Source organism: Vipera ursinii (genome assembly GCF_947247035.1).
Source record: "Vipera ursinii genome assembly, chromosome: 1".
Classification (NCBI taxonomy): Eukaryota; Metazoa; Chordata; class Lepidosauria; order Squamata; family Viperidae; genus Vipera; species Vipera ursinii.
Genome location: NC_139512.1, coordinates 119,089,764 through 119,117,434, shown reverse-complemented (window position 1 = coordinate 119,117,434; position 27,671 = coordinate 119,089,764). Strand labels below are relative to the sequence as shown.

Sequence of the window (27,671 nt, the reverse complement as noted above, 5' to 3'; positions counted from 1 at the left end):
GAGAAATAGAGAGAGGGAGAGAAAGAGAGAAATAGAGAGAGGGAGAGAAAGAGAGAGAAAGAGGGAGAGAGAAGGAGAAAGAAATAGGGAGGGAGAAAGGGAGGGAGAGAAATAAAGAGGGAGAGAGAAAGAGAAAGGGAGAGAGAAGGAGAAAGAAATAGGGAGGGAGAAAAAGAGGGAGAGAGAGAAATAAAGAGGGAGAGAAAGAGGGAGAGAGAAATAAAGAGGGAGAGAGAGAGAAGGAGAAAGAAAGGGAGGGAAATAGAGGGAGAGAGAGAAAGAGGGAGAAATAGAGAGAGGGAAAGAGAAAAATAGAGAGGGAGAGAAAGGGAGAGAGAGAGAGAAAGGGAGAGAGGAGAGAGAAAGAAAGAGGGAGGGGGAGAGAGAGGGAGAGAAAGAGAGGGAGAGAAATTAAATTGGTAATATGATTGTTAAGTGAATCTGGTTTCCCCACTAACTTTGCTTGTCAGAAGGTTGCAAAAGGCGATCACATGACCCTGGAACAATGTGACCATCATAAATATGAATCGATTGCCAAGCATCCAAATATAAATCACATGACTCTGGGGATGCTGCAACAGTCATAAGTGTGAAAAATGGTCATAAGTCACTTTTTTCAGTGCCGTCGTACCTTTGAACAGTCACTAAGTGAATTGTAAATCGAGGACTACCTGTACTTTATCATTTTTTTTCCTTTTTTTTTTGGTCAAGTTTTTGACACCTTGCTGGGCGACTGGTGGTACTCGGACATTGCCTTGTCCTAAAAGTGGTACAATGGATGAAAATGTTGAAAACCCCTGCAATATAGCACTATGAAGTGTTATATGAACCCAAGTGCTACTGCTATTCTCTATACCAGGGCTTTTCAACCAGTGGTACACTTATCACTGCTGGCACATTGGCACCTGGCAGGTGGTACACGACCCTGCCCAGCCTAGCCAAGTGTAGTGAGGGAGGGAACGAGCCAAAGTTGCGCAGCGCAGGACTTGCCATGAGGGTCCTCAGGGGCTGCAGAGCTGCTGGGGCAAGACAAAGGCCCCAGGATCGGCACTTCCGGCTCACCCAGAAGAGAAAGGAGGAGGAGGGGGCCGAGACAGGAGAATATACAAAAGGAGGCAGTTTTGGTCCGATAGGAAGAGAAAAAAAAAGATGCAGACTTGGGAGGAGGAAGAGTCAGCTGGAGCTGTACCGAAGGGAAAAGGAGGAGGAGGAGGGGAGAGAGGAGATAAGATAAAACAGGCTGGCCGGGAGCCGATCTACAACTTCTGTGGCAGCCATCCGTGCCAGACACGCGCACAGGTGGCAGCGACAAACAGGCAAGAAACGTAGCAGGGGAGGGGTCCCCCTCCACGAGGAGTGAAGAAAAGCACCATCCCCTGAAGGAGACCAGCAAATAGCCCTTGCTCACTTGACACACCCCGGGGGAGGGGACACCATGAGCGGATGAGTCCATGTTACTTGCGCTAGGCCACCCAGACCCCAGCCTGCCCGGTTTCGGCAGGCAGTGGCACGCTCTACTCACCACACAGAGAGGCTGGGCCAGGCCAGGCGAAGCTGGTAAGAAGCCAAACCTACCTGGATGCGTGCAGAGGAGGCGGTGAGCACCTGGCGCCTCAGGTGACTATTTTGCCCCACAGGCTGACCGCATTCCGAGCACTTCCCTTTTACCCGGGACACCAGGCCCCATGCGGTCTCCGCCTCCTCTGCACACGCCCAGGTGGGTTCGGCTTCTCATCAGCTTCATATAACTATGAATCAGGTGCCAAGCATCCGAATGTAAATCACATGACCCTGGGGATGCAGCAATGGTCATAAGTGTGAAAAATGGTCATAAGTCACTTATGTCAGTGTTGTTGTAACTTTCAACAGTCACTAAGTGAACCGTTGTAAGTTGAGGACTACCTCTATCACTTTTTTCCTTTTTTTTGTCATCAAGTTTTTGACACCTTGCTAGGCGACCGGTGGTACTCAAATATTGCCATATCCTAAAAGTGGTACAATCGGTGAAAAGGTTGAAAAGCCCTGCTGTATACATTCCCAGCCCATCGTCTAAATGTGGACTGTTCCGAGTCAGAATCTGAGGAATTCAAGATGAAAAAGATGGCAGTATAACAACAGTGTCACTAAACCTCTTAATGTTAGCCTAAATAAACTATACATTAAAGGCATAAGGAGGAAACAATAGGGAAGCAAGCCCCCCCCCTCAGCCCTACACACACACAGAAGTATAATCTGCCAGAATTTTCCAATAAAGTTAACTCATAACTCTCTATCCCATTTTATGCTGCTCAGTTTATTACATTGTTTATCTCATTCCTTCTTCAAACAAGAATTGACGGGAGCACCGCATTGTGGTTTAGTTGGGACATGCATCTTTTGATTATCTAGTAGTTGATCTAAGCTATGGAAAGTTACCAGCTCAGACTTGCTAGTTAAAAAGTCAAAATTCAATATTTCTCTATACCCTAAATCTTAAAGACGAAAAAGCATCGAGATCAAAAATTACAAAGGCGTATCTCTAAGAGATAAATAAGACATAGTTTTAATATTTTTATATCCCTTTATTACTTTTCTAAATAGCTCAAGGCAGCAAACATACCTAATAACTCCATCCTCCTCCTATTAAACCCTCTTTAAGTGGGTTGGGCTGAGAGTCACTGGCCCACTTTCATCCCTAAGGTAAGACTAGAATTCACAGTAGAAACTCCTGGTTTCTAGCTTGGTGGCTTTAACCACTAGACCAAACTGTCTAATGTTATCACTGTTCATGTTAGTGATTTGCATATTGTGCTAAACTCTAACATAGTTTGGTATTGACTTGGAGAATTGTGAACTCAGCCATTCTTGTTTGTATATTATAGTTTTTGACTTCGTATTCAGTGTGATCCTATTCTTGAAGGGTGCCCAGCTGTTGTCATTCCCAGCCACCATGGTCAATATTTTTGAGTTTAGAACAGGGGTCCTCAACCCCCGGTCCGTGGACCAGCACCAGACCGCAGCATGGCAGAAACCGGTCCGCACAAACAAGCAAAGCCACACCGGTGGGATGCAGGCAATACATGAAACCACGCCCCCTCCGGTCCATGGAAAAACCTCTCTCCACGGAACCGGTCCCTGGTGCCCAAAAGGTTGGGAACCTCTGGTTTAGAAGGATATCTTGAGGGAGTGAATGCAGCCCAGTAGCTCTAACTACACTAGGAACTGTTGCTTTGTCTCCACTTGCTAATCTAGCAGTCAAACGTCCGTCTACAGGGAGGGTTGATATGGAACCATCTTCTATTGGCTAATCTAGCTTAACACTGACAGTTCTTCAAAGTTTCACAAAGGACTCCGAGTACCACCTCAGCTATAGATGAACAGCCCATCGCACGTAGCTCTTTCCCCAAGGGAAAAATTCTGGATGATCACTAGTTCTAAAGGAGTATCAATAGTTTAATAAAGGTTATCTCTGTAAAGCTTTTATTTATTTATAGTTTATTTGCCATCTATCTCACCATAGGGCTACTCTTAATGGTATTATTGAGTATTATTGGTTCAAGAGCTACTTCAAGAAGACCAAGTGCAGCTTTGCAGAGGGAAGATAGGAGCTTGTCCCTAAAGCATTGGGTATTTCCCACAAGTCTAGTAGATTGCAAAAGACCAGCTGCTGTGGGGCAGGCCTATGCAATATCCTTATAGAATCTAAAAAAAAATCAACTCTTGTAGTTTTACTTCAGCTTTTTGTGAGCCGTGGCTGCAGATCAAGGCAGGCTTTGTTTCTCTAGAATGCAGAAAGTCAGCAAACTGGTCATCTAGCATACTGTGATGTCAATGCTCAGGTCACTTGTGAAGGAACAGATCACACTTTTGCCAGGACTCTTTCTAAGCAGATACGGGGGTGGGGAAATAGTCTTTATTTTCATCTCATTCTGAGGGGATTTAGCTTGAGGAGAAAAAGAGGAACAAAAGAAAGGGATGAAATGTAGGGAGGTGATTGCATCATTCAATATAATCCCAAGTTTGAATAACACAAGTCTATCAATGCCTGTCACATAGTTCGGTTGCAATGCTTTTTTAAAAAAAAAATCCTTGCAAGCAACAAGAATTAAAGTCTCAACAGTTTAACAGTCATAGAATCATAAAAGATAAAAGATAAAAAGCAGTTTGGGGATCACCTGATGAAATCCCTTGAGATTTAGAGACCCCTTTAAGATGCATTGTTGCAGCATGCCCATGATATAGACATCCACATGCACCAAAGAAAAATCCACTGTCTGGAAACAATCTACAGTATTGCATTGTTGTTGTTTTTTATTAAAAAGTTTTACAATACAGTTTTCCTTTAAAGAAACCCCCCTTCCCCCACCCTCCTCCCCCCCTACCTCCCCCCTACCTCCCCCCTACCTCCCCCCCTCCCCCCCTCCCTCCTCGCCCCCCTACCTCCCCCCCTCCCCCCCTCCCCCCCCCCGACTTCCCAGAGCTAAATACAAGGTATATATATATAAAAAAGCAATCATAAACAACCATATACTAGCAATTACAAGTTCTAAAATCCATTACTCTCTAGCTTGTATAGGATAAAACAAGCCTTAGCAATATTAAATATATATAAGAAACTAAAATAGAAAAAAGAAAAAACAAAGCGAAGGAAGACTTATTCGAATGCTACGTAAAACTTCTTAACCCTATACTTGTTCTGGATAAACTCAATCCATTTTCTCCATTCCATAATATAATGTTCTTGCGAATGATCTTTCAAATAGGCCGAAATCTTCGCCATCTCTGCCAGGTCGGAAACCTTTAAAATCCACTCTTGTATAGTCGGCAGTTCCTCTTTCTTCCAATATTGACCTATCAAAAGTCTTGCTGCGGTAACTAAGTTCAACATCAACTTGGAGTCCACAACTGTGGCGTCGACAATTATTCCCAACAAAAAAAATTGTGGGCAAAACTTTATCCTCCGTTTAAAAACCTTCTGCATATTCCACCAGACTTTTATCCAAAAAGCCTTAACCTTTTTACAAGTCCACCATATGTGAAAATATGTTGCATCTTCATCACCGCACCTCCAACATTTAGGCTGATAATTCGGATACATACTTGCAAGCTTTTTAGGATCTAAATGCCATCTATAAAACATTTTGTAAAAATTCTCTCTTAAATTTTGAGCTTGTGTAAATTTTACATTCCTCACCCAAATCTTTTCCCAGGTGTCCATTGTAATAACTTCCTGAATATTTTGGGCCCATTTTATCATGCAATCCTTAACCAGCTCTGTTTCTGAATCGATCTCTATCAATGCAAGATATATCCGTTTAATATGTGCTGGTCCCTGATTTCTAATTTGCTTTATCAAATTTTCATCAGTCATTACAAATCCATTTTTCTGGTCTTCTTTCCACCTGGCCCATAACTGAATATATTGAAACCAAGTTTGAACAACCTTCTCTTCTCGCAAGAAATTATATGATTTCAGGCACCAAACATTCCTTTCCAAGCTTAAAATTTCCTTGTAAGTAGTCTCATCGTGTTTGAAACCAGCATGTATATTTTCTATTGCATGTTTTGGAATTGCCCACAATGGTATCTTGCTGCTTAACTTGTATCTGTACTTCTTCCAAACTCTCAGCAGTGCCTGTCTTAAAATATGCATCCTAAACACAGAATCTACCTTCTTATCATACAACAAATATGCATGCCAGCCAAACAACAAATCATGGCCCTCAAGATTTAATAACCTCGGTTGCGTCAAATTAATCCAATCGCTTATTCCTACTAATGCAGCAGCTTCATAATATAATTTAAGATTAGGCAATTTAAGGCCACCTCTCTCACGAGTATCCTGCATAATCTTAAGTTTAACTCGTGGCTTTTTCCCTGCCCACACAAATTTATTGATACCACGCTGCCATTCCTCCAAATTAGAATCTTTCTTAAGAATTGGTATCATTTGAAATAAGAATAAAAATTTGGGCAGGACATTCATTTTCACTGCTGCAATCCGTCCCAACAAAGACAATTGCAATTTTTCCCAACTCTCCAATTCTTTTTGAATTTTCCCCCATAGTTTTTCATAATTATTTTTATATAGCTTTGTATTAGAGGGCGACAAAGTCACCCCCAAATATTTAACCCTTTTAACAATCTCAAATCCAGTTAATCCTTCTAAGAGAGCCTTCTGTGAAACTGTCATATTTCTAGCCAAAATTTTAGTTTTCTGTATGTTTACTTTAAATCCAGAAACCTTCCCATATTGTGTTATTATCTCCATCAGGTCCACAACAGAGTTCTCTGGCTGGGTCACTGTAACAACCAGATCATCTGCAAATGCTCTCAATCTATAGTCCTGATCTCCGACTTGTATCCCCTTAATTTTATCCGAATTCCGAATCTTAACCAATAATATCTCTAATGTTAACACAAATAACAAGGGCGATAGCGGACACCCTTGCCTTGTGCCCTTCTCAATATTACATGCTGTTGTCAGACTATTGTTAACTATAATTCGGGCAGTTTGTTTTTGATATAATGCCCTAATCCACAGGTCGGCAACCTGCGGCTCCGGAGCCGCATGCGGCTCTTTGAGCCATCTCTTGCGGCTCCCAGCCGCCCGGTGCGCGCGCACCTCTTCCAACGGGCAGTGGTGCGCGCGCACCTCTCCAAATGGAGAGTGGCACCGCCCGTTTGGAGAGGTGCACGCGCACCTCCCCGAATGGGCGGAGGTGCGCGCGCACCTCCCCAAACCTTTGGAGAGGTGCGCGCGTACCTCCGCGCGAATGGGCAGCGGTGCCGCTCTTTGAGGAAGCTGCCGCGGCCCGTCTGTGAAGCTGCCGAAAGCGGCAGCTTAGCAGACGGGCCGCGGCAGCTTCCTGAAAGAGCGGCGCCCCTGCCCATTCCGAGAGGTGCGCGCGCACCTCTCCGAACGACCGGAGGTGCGCGCGTACCTCCGCGCGAATGGGCAGCGGTGCCGCTCTTTCAGGAAGCCCGCCGCGGCCCGTCTGTGAAGCTGCCGAAAGCGGCAGCTTAGCAGACGGGCCGCGGCAGCTTCCGCAAAGAGCGGCGCCCCTGCCCATTCCGAGAGGTGCGCGCGCACCTCTCCGAACGACCGGAGGTGCGCGCGCACCTCCCCAAACCTTTGGGGAGGTGCGCGCGTACCTCCGTGCGAAGGGGCAGCGGCGCCGCTCTTTCAGGAAGCTGCCGCGGGGTGAAGCGGGCTGTCGGGAAAGACATTGCCGCCTCCTCCTCCTCCAGCGGCGACACCTCCGGTCGGGTCCTGGTGGCGGAGGAGGCAGTGGCAGAGGCGGCCGAAGCACCGGCAGCCTTCCTAGCAGCGGCAGAGACAGAGGCGGCGGAGGAGGAGGAGGCGGCGGCTGCAGAGGCAGCTTCCTGGCGGTCTTCTTCCTCTTGGCTTCCTGCCTCTCCGCCCGCGGTGCAAGCTCGGATGTTACGGGGCTGGCCGGCCAGGACTGGGTCGGGCGAGTCGATCACCTCCTCCTCCTCCTTCTCCCGCTCCCTCTCCTCTCCAGGATGACCCTCCTGAATGTCTTTCCCGACAGCCCGCTTCACCCCGCTTGGTTTTGCAACTTGAAAAAGGACGCCTCGCTTGGGGGAGGGAAGGAGGCAAAGGCTCCGGCCGGGCGGCACAGAAACGCTTCCTGAGCCGTGCCGGAGACCGCCGAGAAGGCTTGAAAGCTTGCTGGAATCCCATCGCCCTCTCCCGGGGAATCACCCCGAATCCGAGGCGGGGAGAGGGAAAACGCGGGAGCGGGGAAGGCGAGGCGGAGGGAAGGAAGGCAGGAAGGAGGGCAGGCGGGGGGGGCAGGGCAGGTGAGAGAAGCAGAAAGCAACCAGCCGAGAGAGCAGGTGGCGGCGGCCGTAGGAGTGGTGGCGGCGGCGGCAGCAGCCAAGCGGGAGGAGTCCTGATCCCTCGCTTCTGCCTCCCCCCCAGCCCGGACCCCCTACTCTCCCAGCCTTTTCCCCGGCGTGCACCTCCCCAAACCTCCCCAAACGTCGGCAGGTCTCCCGTTCGCCCGCCGCCCCGCTTTCCTTCCTGAATTTTGCGCTTCCTTACCCAACTCCAAACTCCGCCGGCAGAGGCTCGATCTGCCGTTCTGCAAGCCTCCGCCGCCGGTTAATACCCTGTATTCAGCTCTGGGAAGTGGGAGGGAGGGGGAGTTTGGGGGGAGGGGGAGCTCCACGGTGCAAAAATAAAGCCCTGCCGCTCTTCGCTCTTCGCGTTGCTTGCCCGACTGGCTGTCACGGGACCAGCCCTGCCCCCATCCACCTCCAGTATGGATGGCTCTGCCAAAAGAAAAGCAGCCGAAGCAAGTCTCCCATTGAGAGAATGGGGCGGCGGCGGCTTGCAAAACGGCGGATCCAGCCTCTGCCGGCGGCAGAGGCTCGATCCGCCATTCTGCAAGCTGCAAGCGTGTCTGCCGGCAGAGGCTGGATCCGCCTTTTGCAAGCCTCCGCCGCCCCATTCTCTCAATGGGAGGCTTGCTTCGGCTGCTTTTCTTTTGGCAGAGCCATCCATACTGGAGGTGGATGGGGGCAGGGCTGGTGCACGTTTTGCCTTGTTTTGCGCATGCGCGTGCGTGCATGCACGCGCGTGCACATTTTGCGGCTCCCACTTTTTTGTGTTTGTGACGGAACCGGTTCTGAGTGGCTCTTTGCCTTTTTCCGGTTGCCGACCCCTGCCCTAATCGGTTGTAGAAATTTTTCCCCAAAATCCATTTTGTCTAAAACTTTCAACAAAAATTGCCAATTCAATTGATCAAAAGCCTTTTCAGCATCTAAAAAGATTAGCGCTGCAGAGATCTGGTTGTGCCTTTCCAAAAACTCTAACACATCAACTATATGTCTCACGTTATTTTTCATTTGTCTACCACTAATAAACCCCGTTTGATCCCCGTTTGATCCCCGTATTGCATTGTTGAATGATTCAGCCTGGAATTACGGTTGTAAATTGTGCTAAATGTTAAGTGGGACATCACATGACTACATTCTTTTTACAAAGCAAACACCATGGTCATTAAGTGAACACTACAGTCATTAAATGAATTAAGGTAATTAAGCAAACCTACTGTATCCCATAGGCATTCTTTGCCAGAAACTGGAACTGAACACCAGTTGCTGGTTAAAAAAAAGAAATTGTGGTCATGTGGGATGGTGTCAGAACTTTAGTAGTCTTGGGGAGGTCTGTCAAAACTTTGAATGGTCACTAAGCGACTGATCATAAGTCAAGGACTTGTGTAGCTCTTATAATTAGGAAATTCTTTCTGATCTCTTGATCAAAATCTGCTTCTTTGTGATTTAATGCAATTTTTTTGTCTTTGGGGAACAAGTTTACCTTCTTTCTACATGACAGTCCTTCAGATACCTGAAGACAACCATCATGTCTTCCTGTTCTCTTTTCTAGGCTAAATGTACTTATGCCTCCAACTATTCCTCATAAATATTTCTTTTCAGGCTTTACTTGGTCCCTCTCCACCGGTCATGCTATTTTTTTAAACTTCTTTCCTAAAGTGCATTGGCTAGAATTGAGTACAGTATTCTAGGTATGTTCCAATCAGTGCCCAGGATCAATCGTTTCTTCTGATTCTGGCTATACTTCTGTTGATGCAACCTAGTATGTCTTATAGTCCAGTCCGCATTTTTTCAACTTCTACACTGGAATCTCACAAGAGACTTTGTCTGACTTTTCCCCAAAGTCAAATTATACCACGTCTACCACATTCCCATGATGAACTAAAGTCTAACGTAAGTCTAACAAAAAATGAAAAGGAGATTAAGTGGATTTGATACCGTGTATGATCTGAAAACCCCATGCTGGCTCCTGCCCAGCAATAATTTTTCTTTTTCAAAAACCTTCATAAGCCAATTGCTGGATAATCTGTTTCAAAGTATTGGCTGGTATCAATTTCAAGTTGATTGGTCTATAATTACCCTTTTTTGCTTTGTTTTGGTGCCTTTGAGTCAGTTCCTTAGTACTGCCTGGACTTGTCCCTGCTGTTCCTTGGAAAGATTTTTTAAGTGATTTTCCCTTGCCTCTTTCCTATGGCTATGAGAATGACTGCCCCCAAATCATCCAGCTTGCATTCTGCCTAAGGCCAGGTTAGAATTCATGGTCTCTTGCTTTCTAGCCCAATGTTCTTAGCACTATGCTCTTTTTTTCCTTTAATGTTCAAACATTTGTCTTTTTCTATTCTCTTTCTCTAAAGATGTTGAGAGTTTGGAAAAAAAATAAGAGAAGAGCAACTAAAATGATCAAAGGCCTGGAGACTAAAACATATGAAGAACGGCTGCAGGACTTGGGTTTGGCTAGTCTAAAGAAAAAAAGAAATAGGGGAGACATGATAGCAGTATTCCAGTATCTGAGGGGCTGCCTTAAAGAAGAGGGGGTAAGGTTGTTCACCAGAGCACCAGAGGGAAGGACAAGGAACAATGGTTGGAAACTGATCAAAGAGAGAAGCAACGTGGAATTAAGGAGAAACTTCCTGACAGTGAAAACAATTAACCAGTGGAATAGCTTGCCCCCAGAAATCGTTGGCGCTCCATCACTGGAGATTTTTAAAAAGTGGTTAGACAGTCACTTGTCTGAGATCGTATAGGTTCTCCTGCTTGAGCAGGGGGCTGGACTAGAAGATCTCCAAGGTCCCTTCCAGCTCTATTCTATTCTATTCTATTCTATTCTATTCTATTCTATTCTATTCTATTCTATTCTATTCTATTCTATTCTATTCTATTCTATTCTATTCCTTTAAGACTATGCCCATCCCCCACAATTTTTTTAAAAAAAATCACAGAAAAGGGCTCCAGAATCTCAGCTGTAACCTTCTTCAAAACACTCAGGTATAATTGGTGTGGTCCTGAAGGCTTAAACTCACTCGTACTGTAGTAACTGGCGCTCCCTAATTTTGTTGGCTTTTTTTTTTAATCGTTCTTCTTTATCTCTTATTCTGTTTACATCCAGTTCATAGAAGATAGAAATAAACTTGAACTGAGGAGCATCTCCCCATCTCCCTTCCACCTAATACCATCCTATCATCTTCCCCAAGAGTCCAGTCCTTTTTTTCCTTCTCTGGCTAATAATATTATGCAGTTTTAAATTACTTTTGAACTAAATTTCTTTTTGTGCTTTTTCTTTCTACAAACATTTACTACAAAATGGCATATTTACTTGGTGATTTCAGCCATCTTTCATTTTTCTTATATGTCCCTCTCGTTTATTTTTATTTATATGCCACCTTTATTATTTTTTAAAATAAGACAGCAAACATATCTAACACAAACTCTTAGCTCAGCTGAGAAGCCCCCAATGCATCCACTACTATTTTGGTTTTTTAACTTCACATTATGAAATTGTACTTCCAGGATCTTATGTTCTTTTCTGTAGTCTCTTCAAACCCAAGTTGATGTGGTCATTTTTTTTCAAGGTTCCCAAACTAGGTCTTCCCTATTGGAGAGGATCAGATCTAGAAGAGTTGATTTTGTTGTCTCTACTTCAATCTTCTGGAAATTGAAGCAGTGAAAAGGGCCACTAAGAAATGTTTGAAACCGGCTTCCGGTTTGCCGAGCCAGCCAGCATGGACGTTTGGAGGATGGCTCTCATCTTCCACGTCCAGTTTCGCATTGCTGGGGGGTCCCAAAAGGGCCGAAGAGTCGCCCTGGAGGGGTGACCAGAAATAAGAGGCTTTTGCAGAAACACGGGGGAGCTGCAACCCCCCCGTTAGTGCCTGCATTCCCTTTGTACCGGCGGACGGAAGACTGGCCATAGTAATATATCCCGTTACTAGGCTGCAGACAGCCGAAGTCAAATTTACTATCAGGCAACATTAAAGCAGTGTGGAAGAGATGGGGTAAGATTCCTCTCTTATACCTTAATCTTCTTCTTTTCACCTAAATAAGCTGCTAAGTACCTTCCCCCCCTGTGGAGAGGGAGGGGGGAATCTAACCCTCCCTTCAAACAAGCAGCGAGCAAGCTCAGGGGTGTTTTTTTAAAAAAACATTGAAAAAAGAAAAGAACTTTCAAAGCACTTGGGGGACACCCAGTGGCTAAACCTGAAATTGCAATCTGATTTTCTTTTTTTAAAAAAAATTGAGAAAACATTTAAGAAAAATAAGATAAGATTAACCTTGAACACCAGATGTAAAACTCCACCATGGAAGAACAAATCTATGCTATGTGGGAAATATCCTACCAAACGTATCAGTTCCTTTCTGAAGCTGACGATGAAATAAGAGCTTTTGGAAAACAATTAGAAAGTATCTCGAAGAAACAAACTCAAATTGTGACTACAACCAATATTTTATCGGGACAGAACTTAACATAAGAATCAAATACATTGGCAGAAGAATTAACTACTCAACAAACACAGATTTTCGAAGACAAAAATGAGAAACAGATCGAACAAAATTTATTCAGCCCAGCACAATTATATCAAGAGGCAAAAATAATGAGAAGATTTGGTGTTGTTAACAGACCCCTCAATCCTTCAAAAACAGAGACGAGAGGGCTACTTAAATATGTTACAACAGTACAAGAATGCTTTGATGACCCTGAGGCAAAGAAGCGAAAAATGACATGGCAAAGGAAAAAAGCAAGAATAAGATTGAAGAAATATGGACATACTTAAGAGGCCTGAAATAGATAACTCCAAAATAGATAGTACTTGTACTTGTACTATGAGAGATTGCTTTGATGAGTAGATAAAAATATTGACCAATTAAAAAAACAAAAAACAAAATACAGATGTATGAATACTAACATTGAAATACTGAACTCTTTAAATGAAATGGATTAAGATGTATATATGTTAAGAATGATACAATGTAACTAATATACTTGGATGTACTAACATGAAAGAACGAAGGGCGGTTTATAAAAACAAATAAATAAATAAATAAATAAATGTTGAAACGGAGAAATTTTGGTTAATTTTCAATATGTGGAAATTATAAATGAGAAACAAGACTATTATATTGTCCTCTTCCTCTTCCTCCTCCCTGCAATTGGTATTCTAATGACTACCATTCTCATATTGTACTACTAACTTGTCGATAAGAAAATGAGATAAATAAAAAGTGTATTTACATTACTAGGTATTGGAGAAAATTGTGTAAAGGGAAAGGATGTTTTTTACAAATATGAAAATGAGAAACTTTAAATGTTTAATCTTAATATTAATGTAAAATTAAAGCTGGAAAAATATATAAGGTGTTTTGATATCTTAAAAATGGAATGTTAAAATGTAAAATATACTAAGATATTGATAAATATAAGAAAACTATTAAATGACTGATGGATAGCAATGAGAAGTATGTTAATTTAGATAAGAGATAAAATGTATTAAAGGAAATAAGAGAGAGGGAATATTAGTTACAACTTGGAGATCTGTAATAATATGTATTTGTCTGAAATGGAACTATTGCAACCCAGACACCACGTTGCTTTTTAAAGATATTATTGTAATAGTGTAAAATTAATTAAAAAAATTAAAAAAGAAAAAGAAATGTTTGAAACCATGCAGTTTTAGATGATCTGATTTTTCTAACCAATGAGAAGTCTCTCGTTATTATGTAATCTCTTCCATGAAAGTCCTGAAATCTGTCCCAGAGCAGCGTTATCAAAATCTTCTGCCTGTTTTAGCATTGTACAGCAGGGGTCCCCAACCCCTGGGCCACAGCCCACTACCAGGCTGTGGACTATTCGGAACCAGGCCGCATGAGTGATGGGCCCGTGTGCGCATGTGCAGCTCATTTTGCACGAGCAGTAGACTAGGGTGCACTCCAAGTTGTGCAGGTCAAGCTGTGTGTGTGCCGGCCCACCACTTGCATGGCCCAATTACTCCCCCCCACCCCCAGCAGCTGGGTTGCCAAGCCACAAAGGTTGGGAACCACTGTTGTAAAGTACATGGCAATACCACTCTTGGTTCTGCTCCTCTGTACTCTAATCCAAATGCTCTCAACTGAAGTCTTATATCAGACATGTCAAACACAAGGCCCGAGGGCCAGATCCGGCCCGCGAAGTGGTTTCATGTGGCCCGTGAAGCCATCCTGGAAACAGTGAGGGAACAGACCCCACTGCCTTGGCCCTGGCCCAGAGACCCTCCTTCTGTCAGAGACCCTCAGATCTGTCCCACTCCTGCCCAGGCCCCCATAGGCACCCTTGATGCAAACGATGTAGAGCTGGCCATGCCCACCCAGTAGGCCATACACACTCTAGCCATGCCCACCCAGTAGTCCACGCCCACCCTGGCCATACCCACCCAGCCCCCTGAGGACAACCGCAATGCTGACGCGGCCTTCAATGAAATAGAGCTTGACAACCATGTCTTACATTAAATTCCTGGATCTCCATTCTCTACATCTAGGTGGTTTTTTCATATAAAGCTATTTCTTTCCTTTTGTTGGGCTTATCCTTTAGAATAAATTATATCCTTGCATTCCACTTTGGTTTTAGCAAAGCCTAAAGTTCTGCAAATACAAGTTTTATAAACAAGTATTTAAAGATTGTCAATCTTGCTGCAATATCCTCCACATAGTTTATTTTTATTTATTTATTTTAATTCCATTTATATCCCGCCCTTCTCCGAAGACTCAGGGTGGCTTAAAAACTTAGCAGTAGCCTTCATTCTATGTATATGCCTGCTTATTAGGGCTTTCACACACACACCCAAGCGGCATTATTACAAAGTCAGCTTAATTGCCCCCAACAATCTGGGTCCTCATTTCCCTATAATGCAAAAGCAATTAGCACTTAGACTTATATACCACTTCACAGTGCTATACAGCCTTAAGTGGTTTACAAAGTTCAGCATATTGCCCCCAACCATCTGGGTCTTCATTTTACCAACCTCAGAAAGATGGAAGGCTGAGTCAATCTTGAGCTGGTCAGGATTGTACTGCTGAACTGCAGGCAGTCGACAGAATTAGCCTGCAATTCTGCATTCTAACCACTGTGCCCCACTTCATGGATTACTGCCTTGTCGTGGCGAAGGGGCTTGCATAATTCAATGAAGCTATGAGCTATGCCATGCAGGGCCACCCAAGACGGACAGGTCATAGCAGAGAGTTCTGACAAAACGTGATCCACTAGAGAAGGAAATGGCAACCCACTCCAGTATCTTTGCCATGAAAACCCCATGGAAAGTATCAAAAGGCAAAAAGATATGATGCTGGAAGATGAGCCCCTCAGGTCGGAAAGCGTCCAATATGCTACTGGGAAAGAGCAGAGGGCTAGTACTAGTAGCGCCAGAAAGAATGAAGCAACTGGGCCAAAGCCAAAAGTATGCTGAGCTGTGGATGTATCTGGTGGTGAAAGGAAAGTCCGATGCTGTAAAAAAATTTTCTCCATAGGAACCTGGAATGTAAGATCCATGAATCAAGGCAAGCTGAACGTGGTCAAACAAGAGATGACAAGACTGAACATCGACATCTTAGGAATCAGCGAACTAAAATGGACAGGAATGGGTGAATTTAATTCAGATGACCATCAGGTATATTACTGCAGGCAAGAATCCCTCAGAAGAAATAGAGTACCCTTTATAGTCAATAAAAGAGTAGGAAAAGCAATACCGGGATACAATTCCCAAAATAACAGAATGATCTCCGTTCGAATCCATTCAATATCACAGTAGTCCAAGTCTATGCCCCAACAACCGGTGCTGAAGAGGATGAAATTGACTGGTTCTATGAAGCCCTACAGCACCTTATAGAACTAACACCCAAAAATGATCTCCTTATCATCATGGGGCATTGGACTGCTAAAGTAGGAAGCCAAAAGATAACCGGAATAACAAGCAAGTTTGGCCTTGGAGTACAAAATGAAGCAGGGCACAGGCTGATAGAATTTTGTCAAGAGAATTCCAACAACCCAAGAGACAGCTCTATACATGGACATCACCAGACGGATAACACAGAAATCAGATTGACTGTGTGCTCTGCAGCCAAAGATGGAGAAGCTCTATACAGTCAGTAAAAACAAGACCAGAAGCTGACTGTGGCTTAGACCACGAGCTTCTCGTTGCAAAATTTAGGCTTAAACTGAAGAAAGTAGGGAAAAGCACTAGGCCACTCAGGTATGAATTAAATCATATCCCTGTTGAATATACAGCATATATTCAAATAGATTTAAGGAATTAGATCTGATAGACAGAGTGCCTGAGGAACTATGGACGGAGGTTCACAACATTGTACAAGAAGTAGCAACTAAAACCATCCCAAAGAAAAAGAAATGCAAGAAAGCAAAATGGCTGTCTGAAGAAGCTTTGCAAATAGCTGAGGACAGGAGGGAAGCGAAAGGCAAGGGAGAAAAAGATACACCCAATTGAATGCAGAATTCGAGAGAATAGCTAGAAGAGATAAGAATGCCTTCTTAAATGAACAGTGCAAAGAAATAGAAGAAAACAATAGAATAGGAAGGACTAGAGATTTCTTCAAGAAAATTGGACAGATGAAGGGAACATTTCATGCAAAAATGGGCATGATAAAGGACCAAAATGGCAGGGACCTAACAGAGGCAGAAGAGATTAAGAAGAGGTGGCAAAATTACACAGAACTATACAAGAACGAGCTTAACGTCCCTGATAACCACAATGAGGTGGTCACTGACCTCGAGCCAGACATCCTGGAATGTGAAGTGAACTGGGCCTTAGAAAAGCTGAGCAACAACAAAGCTAGTGGAGGCGACAGTATTCCAGCTGAGCTATTCAAAATCTTAAAAGACGATGCAGTAAAAGTGCTACACTCAATTTGCCAGCAAATTTGGAAAATTCAACAGTGGCCACAGGATTGGAAAAGATCAGTTTACATTCCAATTCCAAAGAAAGGCAGTGCCAAAGAATGTTCAAACTATCGCACCATTGCACTCATTTCACATGCTAGTAAAGTTATGCTTAAAATTCTACAAGCTAGACTCCAGCAGTATGTGGATTGAGAACTACCAGAAGTACAGGCAGGATTTCGAAGAGGCAGAGGAACTAGAGATCAAATTGCCAACATATGCTGGATCATGGAGAAAGCTAGAGAGTTCCAGAAAAACATCTACTTCTGCTTCATTGACTATGCTAAAGCATTTTATTGTGTGGATCACAACAAACTGTGGCAAGTTCTTAAAGAGATGGGAGTACCAGACCATCTTATTTATCTCTTGAGAAACCTATATGCAGGTCAAGAAGCAACAGTGAGAACTGGACACGGAACCACTGATTGGTTCAAAATTGGGAAAGGAGTCTGGCAAGGCTGTATACTGTCACCCTGCCTGTTTAACTTATATGCAGAACACATCATGAGAAAGCCAGGGCTAGATGAATCAAAAGTTGGAATTAAGATTGCAGGAAGAAATATCAAAAACCTAAGATATGCAGATGATACCACTCTAATGGCAGAAAGTGAAGAGTAACTAAACAGCCTCTTGTTACTGGTAAAGAAGGAGAGTGCAAAAGTTGGCTTGAAACTTAACATTAGGAAAACCAAGATCATGGCATCCGGCTCTCTCAATTCCTGGCAAATAGATGGGGAAGAAATGGAGGTAGTGACAGATTTTATTTTCCTGGGCTCCAAGATCACTGCAGATGGGGACTGTAGCCAAGAAATTAAAAGACGCTTGATCCTGGGGAGGAAAGCCATGGCAAATCTAGACAGCACACTAAAAAGCAGAGACATCACCCTGCCAACAAAAGTGTGTATAGTCAAGTCTACGGTCTTCCCAGTTGCAATGTATGGCTGTAAAAGTTGGACCATAAGAAAGGCTGAGCACCATAGGCCTTTGAACTATGGTGCTGGAGAAGACTCCTGCAAGTCCCTTGGACTGCAAGGCGGTTAGTCCTACAGGAGATCAACCCTGGCTGCTCTTTAGAAAGCCAGATCCTGAAATTGAAACTCAAATACTTTGGCCCCCTAATGAGAAGGAAGGACTCACTGGAGAAGAGCCTAATGCTGGGAAAGATTGAGGGCAATAGAAGAAGGGGAGGACAGAGAATGAGGTGGCTGGATGGAGTCACTGAAGCAGTAGGCATGAGCCTAAATGGACTCCAGAAGATGGTAGAGGACAGGAAGGCCTGGAGGAACGTTGTCCATTGGGTCGTGATGGGTCGGACACGACTTCGCAACTAACAACAACCACTGTGCCACCACAGTTGGTGTTCTGATTACTACCGAGTTTCCCTGAAATTAAGGCCTACACCAACAATAAGCCCTAGTTTGATTTTTGGGGTGGGCCTAAGATAAGCCCTATCCCAAAAATAAGCCCTACTTTTGGGGCAAGGCACACATCTAAAAATCAAGCTAGGGTAGAGGTGTGGAGCTGCCCCACTCACCCTGCACCCACTTACCTGGCAGCCAGGCCTCTCCTTGCCAGCCCACTTCTTCTTTTGAGACATCGTCTGCAGCCAGGCCTGTATTTCTCAATCACAGGGCTTTCCAGAAGGCCTGTGCAGCCAAGAACCAAGCTAAGGATTCAATCCATAGCTTGGTTCTGCAAGACCTCAGCAGCCAAGCGCCAAGCTATGGATTGCATCTATAACTCGGTACTCAGCTTCTTAAGCCTTCTGGAAAGGCCTGACTGCAAAATGCAGGCCCGAATGCAGCTGTAGAACTTCGCCCCCATGCGGAGTGGGTCTATCGGTGCCAGAGATGAGGTAAGGCCTACCCCAAAAATAAGATCTGGTGCCTCTTTTGGAGACAAAAAATAAGACCCGATATTATTTTGGGGGAAACTTTTACCAAGACTTAAGAGAGAATAGTACATGTGTTTAGAATCTTACATAATCATTAGAAGAAAAGTAGTAGCATTGTTTCTAAAATGTAAAGCTGGCTATTTCCACATATCTGTGAAAAGCACTGCCGGTAGCCCAGGTTTTTATAAATGCAGGCAGCCTTCAGTTAACAATTCCTCATTTAATAATGGTTAGCAGTTACAGTGGTGATGAAGAAAGAAACTATGCCACCAGATTTTCACAGGACTGTAAAGCAAAAGAAAGCAGAAATAAAATCATATGCAATCATGGTTTCACTTAATGACCAGTTCACTTAATAACCAAGTTTTCAGTCTTAGTTTTGGTTGCTAAACGAGGACTACCTGTTGTAATAGTGCTCTCTCTATATAAACAATCGATTTTATAAAATTATCAAACACTAGATAATATAAACCTTTGTCAGGTACTCCCAGCTAAGATCTTCCAACTTCACAAAGTTCATGAAAAAATAAAGAGTTGTAAGTCTTTTAAAACCTTGGAAATCAGCTCACCTTTGTGGCCCTTTTATTTATGATAATTACTGAAAAATCCTACCCACCACTAACTGGAACATGTAAGTTTACTTACATATGTCTGACAACTAATGTTTTTACTCTTGTCCTTCTCCCCCAGTTTTCTACTTGCTGGCCATTTTTATGGCATCAGTGTCTTCTCAAAATTCAGATATGGCTATTAGCTCCAAAATGTTCATCCAAATCATCTCAGGACAACACAAACAGTTCATAAAAGTACTTTTATTTAACACCACATATAAAAATTTATGTTTAAAATTTATCTTTGTCCTGTCCAGGGAAGGCAATGGCTTCCAGTGACTTTTCCCCTGAGTGAACGAATATCTTTGCATTCCCAGAGACAAAAATATGCAAAAATTCTCAGACCCCCATTCCAATAACCAAGACAACCCAGGAAACAATTCTTCCAGCACAGGGACATGGATTGCAGTCTAAATTCTAGACCAGTTCTGCATAATGAGGCCAAAATAGTCAGATGTGCAGTGAGGGTTCCCAGGCTCATATTTCTGATCCATCACAATCCAGTTCTATGCACAATCCCGAACAATCCAGTTCCTTTGTGTAACTTCCACCATAATCTCCAGCAGCTGCTATCCAACCAAAAGTGACAAGTGCAAGATTAGTCTTGAAGTAACTCTAGAATCTCCTTCAGTACAATAGAAGATATTCTGCCAGATTGGCCTGACTCACCGCTTAGCTCACAAGATAAGACTCATGCACAGTCCACTGAAGACATTTTGTATACATCCAAGGATCTTTGATATGAAGAAAGAGGATGGATGCCTAATACCCAACAGCAGTTTCCAAATATTGTTAAAACTTCCAATGGCAGCAAAAATTTAAAATTGTTATGGGCAACAAAGACTGGAAGGTGACCCAAGAACTATCCTTTTGATCCAAGAGGAACAGTAAAGTTGTAGCTGAGAGTCCTTCAATTCACTCCAGCACTTCTAGTACTGTCTTACGGAAAGCAATTGTAAACATCTCTTCCCAGGGCACACGTAGCCATTCTACCAATTCAGCCAGCAAGTCAGGACATTCTGTGCGCAAATGCCAAGTGCTTTCCACTTTTAAGACCTGCAAAATGAAAAGTGGTGTTCAATTTACTAGGAACGGCCTCCACACTGACCGCAGTTAACAGGTCTCAGTTGGGAGGAAAGATATATTTCTAGATACAAGTTCCATTCCTAACTCAAATGGAGCTAAATTTCCCCAAGACCAGAGGCATAATTTGTCTAGAGCACAGTAAAAGATATGTAGAATTAGAGATAAATTAACCATGCAACAATGCTCATGTTATCTTGACAGCCCTTTTTAATGGTACCCACACCTATAAATTTTTTAATATCCTAGAAGGAAACCTCACACATCAGGTTTTTTTTTTTACCTCATCATAAAGTTGCAGTTTTACATCACAAGGAGAGAAACGGTAAAGTACTACACCACTGAGGCTGCTGATTGGCTCATTTGCTTTCAGCAGGATGCAGTCCTTGGGCTGTTTCTCATCATCACTGCCTGAGCCTGAGGAAGGCCGGATTTGTTGCCACTGATGATCTTCTTCCACCAGGAACATATTACTACGAGTACTCAGCAAAGTCACCGGAAATGCAGAAGATCCTGGAAAAAGAGTTGCTTGGGCCATTTATAAAAGTCCAGTGTACAAGATAGTGCTATATTCTTGTTACAGTTGAAAAAACAATGGAAGGAAGACAGACACACAGATACACACTGCAGTCTTCATACCTTGGATGAGGTATGTCAGTAAGTAGAAGAATGGTCTGGTTGAACCACTCGCAGCTTCTCTTGCAAGATCCTTATCAATTAATGGCCTATGGCACAGGCACAAATCATTATTAATACATCTAATATGTAGTCACCTTCACTTACCATTCCTTGCCTTGATTTGCCTCTTGTATCGACTGAACCACCCACTACATCTCCAAGGCATGCCACATCAATTCTAAGCTTACCTACTTACACATTATAAAAGCAACAAGCTTCTTACCATAATAGGTGCTGTGAGTTCATTTCTACCATGGTGATGTCTGGGACTTTTCTCCTGCTTTTTGTTGGCAATTCTTCCATGAGGTCTGCATGAAGACATTAAAAGAAGCCTTGTTAACCTAAGGTGAATCTTCCAGCAAAAAGGTGGTTGCCTCTGAATTTTAACACTCTATAGATGTCTACTGATGCTAGCACTTAGCAGTAGAGGCTGGGACTGGATTCATGATCACTGAGAAGAAAAGCATTCATTAAATGAAACACCCACATGACTGATTTGCTCAACTACTGCAGTCCTGGCACTCCCGGTTGCAGCCATAAAATGATCTCCTGAGTCATTAAGCAGCTGGAGGGAAAGAACTGACTGCCAAGTTCAGCTCGCCTTCATGTGCAACAGAGGACTGCTTCAGCAGATTGAAGGAACAGAGGTCAGATCTTCAGGACCTGAGCTCTGTTTCTCCACTCCACAAAAGGAGCTTGATTCTTCTCCTCCATGCACAGAAGGGAACTGCTCTGGCAGGCTGCAAGTATGGAACTGTGATCTTCACATTCTGAGCTCTGTTTCTGCACACTGGTGTAGTTCAACTTTCCTTGGTAGGAAGCTCTTTCATTCAGCCCCCAGAGATGAGAGGGAGTCCTTTCAGCAGACAGCACAGCTTGCAAGCTTCCCTGCTTGCTTGCCCATTGATTTCTGGGGAAGCTTGCGGATGACAATCACATGATCACACCTGCTTGGCAACGGGTTGTAAGTGTAGTAAAGCACCCTTTCTGAGGCCATTGTGACTTCAAACAGTTGTTAAACAACCATTCATACAAGCAATCTTCGGACTGATATTTCTGTCTGATAGCAACCAGACAAAAAGCTTAGAGTGTGAACGTAGCCCAGTATCGTTTCTTACATGTCAAACATTGGAGAAATCTTTTGCAGCGGCTCTGGTTGCGAAGCAGCAGTGTATAGGAGACAGAGGGATTCACAAACTCCACATGCAAGCTTTGATGACATAATCCCACCTCTAAGCAAGAGAGGTCAGACAGGAAGTGACAGTCTCCTTTCTTCAGCCAATCTGATGGTTGACCCCTGGCAGATGAACCAAATAACATGTCACCATATAGCAATGTAATGTCCACTCTACCAGGAAAAAAAATAAGAGGATACTTTTTTCGACAGATGATACCAATGAAAAAGATTCACTGCATTTTTATCCGTTTGGGAGGAGAACATATACTTCTGCAACAAACCTTGCGGCCTCTGACCCGGCGCAGATCCCAGCGAGCCCCATGGTTCACCGCGGAGCTCCGGGAGATGAAGCGTCGGAGACGGGGCCTAGAGAGCCGTTGGAGATCCAGTCGATCCGAATCCGACCAATTGCGATTAAGAATCCTCACCAGGTCTTATCTCGCTGCGATAAGGGTGGCAAAATCCAACCACTTTTCCACCCTCATCGCGTCCGCAGATAATCGCCCGGCTGCCTTGTTCAGGGTGACTCGCTCCCTACTGAACCAAGAGGTGAGGGAGGAACCCTTGCAGGGTCGAGCCGAGGAATTCGGTCAATATCTGCTGGATAAAATTGCTCGGATTCGAACCGGCCTGGACTCCAACTGGGCTGAGCTGGAAGAACAAGACATGGACAGTCTTGTCGACGTCATCTGGGAGGAATTTGATCCTGTGACTCCTAAGGAAGTGGACAGGATTATGAGGAGGTTGAGCTCCTCCACATGCTTACTGGACCCGTGCCCTTCCTGGCTGGCTTATGCAGCTCGAGAGGGGACACGAGGCTGGTTCCTGGCGGTCATCTCTGCTTCTCTGAGTGAGGGTCACTTCCCCACCGCCTTGAAGGAGGCGGTGGTGAGACCTCTCCTCAAGAAGCCCACCTTGGACCCATCCTCTTTGAATAACTTTCGTCCAGTCTCCAATCTTCGCTTCCTTGCGAAGGTTGTTGAGAGCGTGGTGGCGCACCAACTTCCTCAGATCCTGGATGAAGCGGTTTATCTAGACCCGTACCAATCGGGCTTCAGGCCGGGCTACAGCACGGAGACGGCATTGGTCGCTCTGATGAATGATCTCTGGAGAGCCCGGGACAGGGGCCATTCCTCTGTCCTAGTCTTATTAGACCTCTCGGCAGCTTTCGATACCATCGACCATGGTATCTTGCTGCGATGCCTCAGTGGACTGGGAGTGGGAGGCACGGTTCTGCGTTGGTTCTCCTCCTTTCTCCAGGGTCGCTCGCAGTCGGTGCTGGCAGGGGGACAGAGGTCGACCCCGAGGCCTCTCGCTTGCGGAGTCCCTCAGGGGTCGGTCCTCTCGCCTCTCCTGTTCAACATCTACATTAAACCGCTGGGTGAGATCATTCGCAGCTTTGGAGTAGGGTACCATCAGTATGCTGATGACACCCAGCTTTTCATCTCAACTCCAAACAACATCAGTGATGCCCTCGACGTGATGTCCCGCTGCCTGAAAGCGGTCCGGGAATGGATGGGGAGGAACAGGCTTCAACTGAACCCGGACAAGACTGAATGGCTGTACGTACCGGCAAGCCAGGATACTCAGAACATCCCATCCCTTAACATCGGGGACAAGTTACTACCCCCTGTTGATAGGGCCCGCAACCTGGGTGTCCTCCTAGACTCGCAGCTCTCCCTGGAAGATCACATAGGAGCTGTGACCAAGGGGGCCTTCTCCCGGGTTCGACTAGTTCGCCAACTACGGCCTTATCTGGACCTGGATGCCTTACGTACAGTCACCCATGCCCTTGTGACCTCTCGCCTAGACTACTGTAACGCTCTCTACATGGGGCTACCCTTGAGATCCACTCGGAAGCTTCAACTGGTGCAAAGTGCAGCGGCACGGACACTCTTGGGAGCCTCCCGATACTCCCATATCACACCTCTCCTCCGTGCGCTGCACTGGCTTCCGGTTGCCTTCCGTGTGAAGTTCAAGGTGCTAACAATGACATACAAAGCCCTACATGGCATGGGTCCGGACTACCTACGGGAGCACCTTCTGCCAATGTCAGCACCCCACCGTCCTGTGCGCTCCCACAGAGAGGGCCTCCTCAGGGTGCCACCGTTCAAGGAATGTCGGCTGGTGGCCCCCAGGGGGAGGGCATTCTCAGTGGGTGCGCCAGCCCTCTGGAACTGCTTGCCAACCGAAATCCGGATGGCCCCCGACCTCCGCACCTTCCGGCGCGACTTAAAAACTTACCTGTTCTAGCAGTCCGGCCTGGCCTGATAGCTCTAATTGGGGTCCCAGTTTGTTTTTACTATTGTTTTCACTATTGTTCAATCTATATACCTACCTTACTCTGTACACCGCCCCGAGTCCCTCGGGAGAAGGGCGGTTTATAAAAACAAATAAATAAATAAATAAATAAATATAACTGAGCTCCTTGTTCTCCCTTCCAAGGTATGTTAAGTGGTGATCAAACTCATAATTTTCTTAGTATGCAGTTTCCTCCGCAGAAAGGCTCATCTGGCATACTTAACATTAAATCTTCAATGCCAATTTTTTTTTGGACAGGCTTTTTGCTATATTTAAACATTAAGATGTTGGGTTTACCTGATTGGAATTTTATCTTGTTTTGAAGACTGCTCTAGTTGTTCTTAAGAATGGAACAGAAAGTAAAAGGGAGAGGAGAGAGAGCTTAGTGATATGGTAACTGTTTGCTATGAATACAAATCCCAGTTCAGCTGCTAGCATCTCCTGCTGAAAGATCTCGGAAACCAAGAGATGGAAAAGTTCTCTTCCCCACAATTACAGTGTCCGATTCCTTATAACAGAGATACAGACAGACTGACTAGTTTTAAGACTGGTAGCTACAGAACTGTCAACCCCCTTCAAAACAAACTTCTCATGCAGATATAGCCCTAAAACAGCACTACTCACCTTATCTCTCCAGTTATCTCCAACACATGAAGTCGGACATCTGAAGCCACCAAGAGGGCCAGGAACTCCCCAGGCCGTCCATTTTTCACAACCGCTACCTAGAAAGAGCATGCTAAAATAATTATACCACAGTAATTCCAGGTATACTCCCAATAGCAGCTTTATGGAGAATTGCTTTTCTTACCTTGAGAAAACATTTGAACTCTTCTGCCTTCTCAAAGATTTCCATATCTAAATGAAGTTTTAGCCTATGGTCCACAGAGAATAAGTCTCGCATGCCTAACATACTGTTGGTAGCTAAGAAAGGAAAACGTTAAGAATTAATGAATTGGATTCAACGGGCTGAGTGATGAATAGTATCATTTAAGCTGACATAGGGCTTTTACGCAACTCCAGAAGTGGAATTTCCCAAGCAGCCACACTGAATTGTGGTCACTTGGAAAATGGCAGCTGCTTTCAGCCACATGACAAAACAACCAATGCTGCTTCTCTAACGCAGTAGGCTCAGACCACGTTAGGAATACAAAACAGGCTGCTTTGTTGCATGGTGCGGCCATCGTTTTCCACACACAAGGCAGATGAATTTGGTTTAAAATTCAAACATGCACTTCTCATTCACGCTTTTTTAAAAATGTAAACTTTTTTTTAAAAAAGTATGAAAACTCCAACAGATTGCAAAAATAAAAATAAAAAATAAAAGCCCAACCTTCATTTTCGTTTGCAGCAATCTGAGAATGATGCAGGCTTTCAGTCAGACGATAGATGTTTAAACAAAACCACACACATGTCCATAGGTGGAAATAGGCCAGAAAATGTTGGTCTTTCAGAATTTTAAGGGGCTGCAGGCATACCTAATTTTCTTTTCTTTTTTTGCTGTTTTATCCCTTCGTTTATCACTATCAATGTATATACAGCTATGATTAAAACTTTAGCAATCCTTTATACCCTATATTGAGCAGCTCTTGGGTGCATATAAGTACAGTAACAACTTACAATCATTAAAGGCATTAAAGGCTTTTAAAATAATAGGCATACAGTGCCTTAACTGCCAGCAGATGGTGCTCTTGTCTTACTGCTGGTGCAAAATAACCATGTATTCACACAGGAATAAAATACTGAGGTTTGCTTGGAGGGAAGTAATTTAACATGTGGATTAAACTGGATCTGAGTAGAGGATCTTGCTTATATCTCTATAATTTCCCATGGCCTTTGGTCTCCCATGACTCCACAGACTTATATCACACATTAGATGTTAGTAGCTACTCACGGGGACTAAGGTTCCACTGCTCCTCATGCTCTGAGCTCAGGGACAGCTGGGAAGAGGAAGGTCCATAATGGTAGCTTCCCATCAAGCTTCCTCCGTTGGTATCTGTGTGGCTGAGGGAGGAATATCGACTCTTGGAGCTCAAATCCCTCCTGGAAGCTTCTGCTCCTTCAGAACTGCGAGAACTGGAATGGGCTGCGCTGCCCTGATCATTACTAAGTTCTTGAATCTGGGTGCTGGAACTGGTTCCTGTTTCGGAATGATTGTCATCACCAATGTAAAATTTTCCAGACTCTGCCTCTTGCTGGCTTTCATTGAAGCAATCCTGAGAAAACACTGGACCACTCGAATGCTTCTCGCATGGTATGATTACCACATGATCACTAGAGCAACCAGGGCAGATCATGGTCTCACCGGAAGCAGCGATATCTGAAGAGACAGGAAAATCATTCTTTTGCATCACCAACTTAGTCCAATAAATCAAACACCAGGTTCTTTCCCAAATCCTCATTCCCCAACCAACCTCAAGAACCAGTTACCCAGCACATTCTGAACTCTGTTTCTAATCTCAAGCTAATTATCTCAAGTGTTTCATAGAGTTTTCACTTTAGCTTTTTACATATAATCCTGAACAAAGAACATTTTTCTCAGTAATCGAACAGAATGTTGGAGTATTTTCCTTCTAAAAGGAATCCATTCAAATATTGCTGAAAGTGAGTATATCAAATAATGCAATTTTACCTCAGAGGGGTTAATAAGCATAAAACAAAACAAAAATCATATTCTTAAATTTTGCTACATTTATTCCATTTATTTTGGATTCCTTCCTTCCTTCCCCCCTTCAAAGTAAAATGACTTAGAATGACTGGCTCAGAGTCATCCAGTGGAATTAATGTAGCTGAGTATGGACCTGGGACCTGAGCTCGGTCACCCCAATCCTGATCTAACACCTCAGATGTTGAAATTTCACTAAGAGTTGACGTATTCATAACATGATACAGAAACAATGCACTAAAAAGCTAAAATTTGGCCTAATATAAGATTTGAAATAGGTCAAAACTTCCAGATCTCTAGGGGATCTAAAAAATGCAGTAGCAAACAAATGTTAATGAGAAATCAGCCCAGCAACTAATTTCAGATCCAAATTAAGATTTGTACGTATCTCTTATTATCTGTCAGACCTCCCATCTCACAAGATAATTTATATTAAAAGATTAACTTTGATTGTAAATAAATGAAAAGATGGCATGCTGCACAGCAAAGCACCAGTTAATTTT

General features: G+C 44.0%; 1 protein-coding gene across 8 annotated transcripts in view; it reads right to left on the bottom strand.

Annotated features, from left to right (window-relative positions):
* Positions 1 to 19,448: 19,448 nt before the first annotated feature.
* Positions 19,449 to 27,671, bottom strand: part of STK11IP (serine/threonine kinase 11 interacting protein) — a 33,602-nt gene continuing 25,379 nt past the window's right edge. For 3 of the 8 annotated variants that reach the window (XM_083379905.1, XM_083379904.1, XM_083379903.1), the window contains 8 exons: positions 26,398 to 26,823; positions 25,315 to 25,427; positions 25,131 to 25,228; positions 22,147 to 22,376; positions 21,252 to 21,336; positions 20,990 to 21,075; positions 20,634 to 20,863; positions 19,449 to 20,323 (listed from right to left, as the gene is read on the bottom strand). In XM_083379905.1, the coding sequence (XP_083236031.1) occupies positions 20,183 to 20,323; positions 20,634 to 20,863; positions 20,990 to 21,075; positions 21,252 to 21,336; positions 22,147 to 22,376; positions 25,131 to 25,228; positions 25,315 to 25,427; positions 26,398 to 26,823 (1,409 nt within the window). In that variant the 3' untranslated portion in view covers positions 19,449 to 20,182. Of the gene's footprint in view, positions 20,324 to 20,633; positions 20,864 to 20,989; positions 21,076 to 21,251; positions 21,337 to 22,146; positions 22,377 to 25,130; positions 25,229 to 25,314; positions 25,428 to 26,397; positions 26,824 to 27,671 lie in introns of those variants that run through there. The other 5 variants (XM_083379906.1, XM_083379907.1, XR_014494469.1 and 2 more) reach the window with 4 other exon arrangements.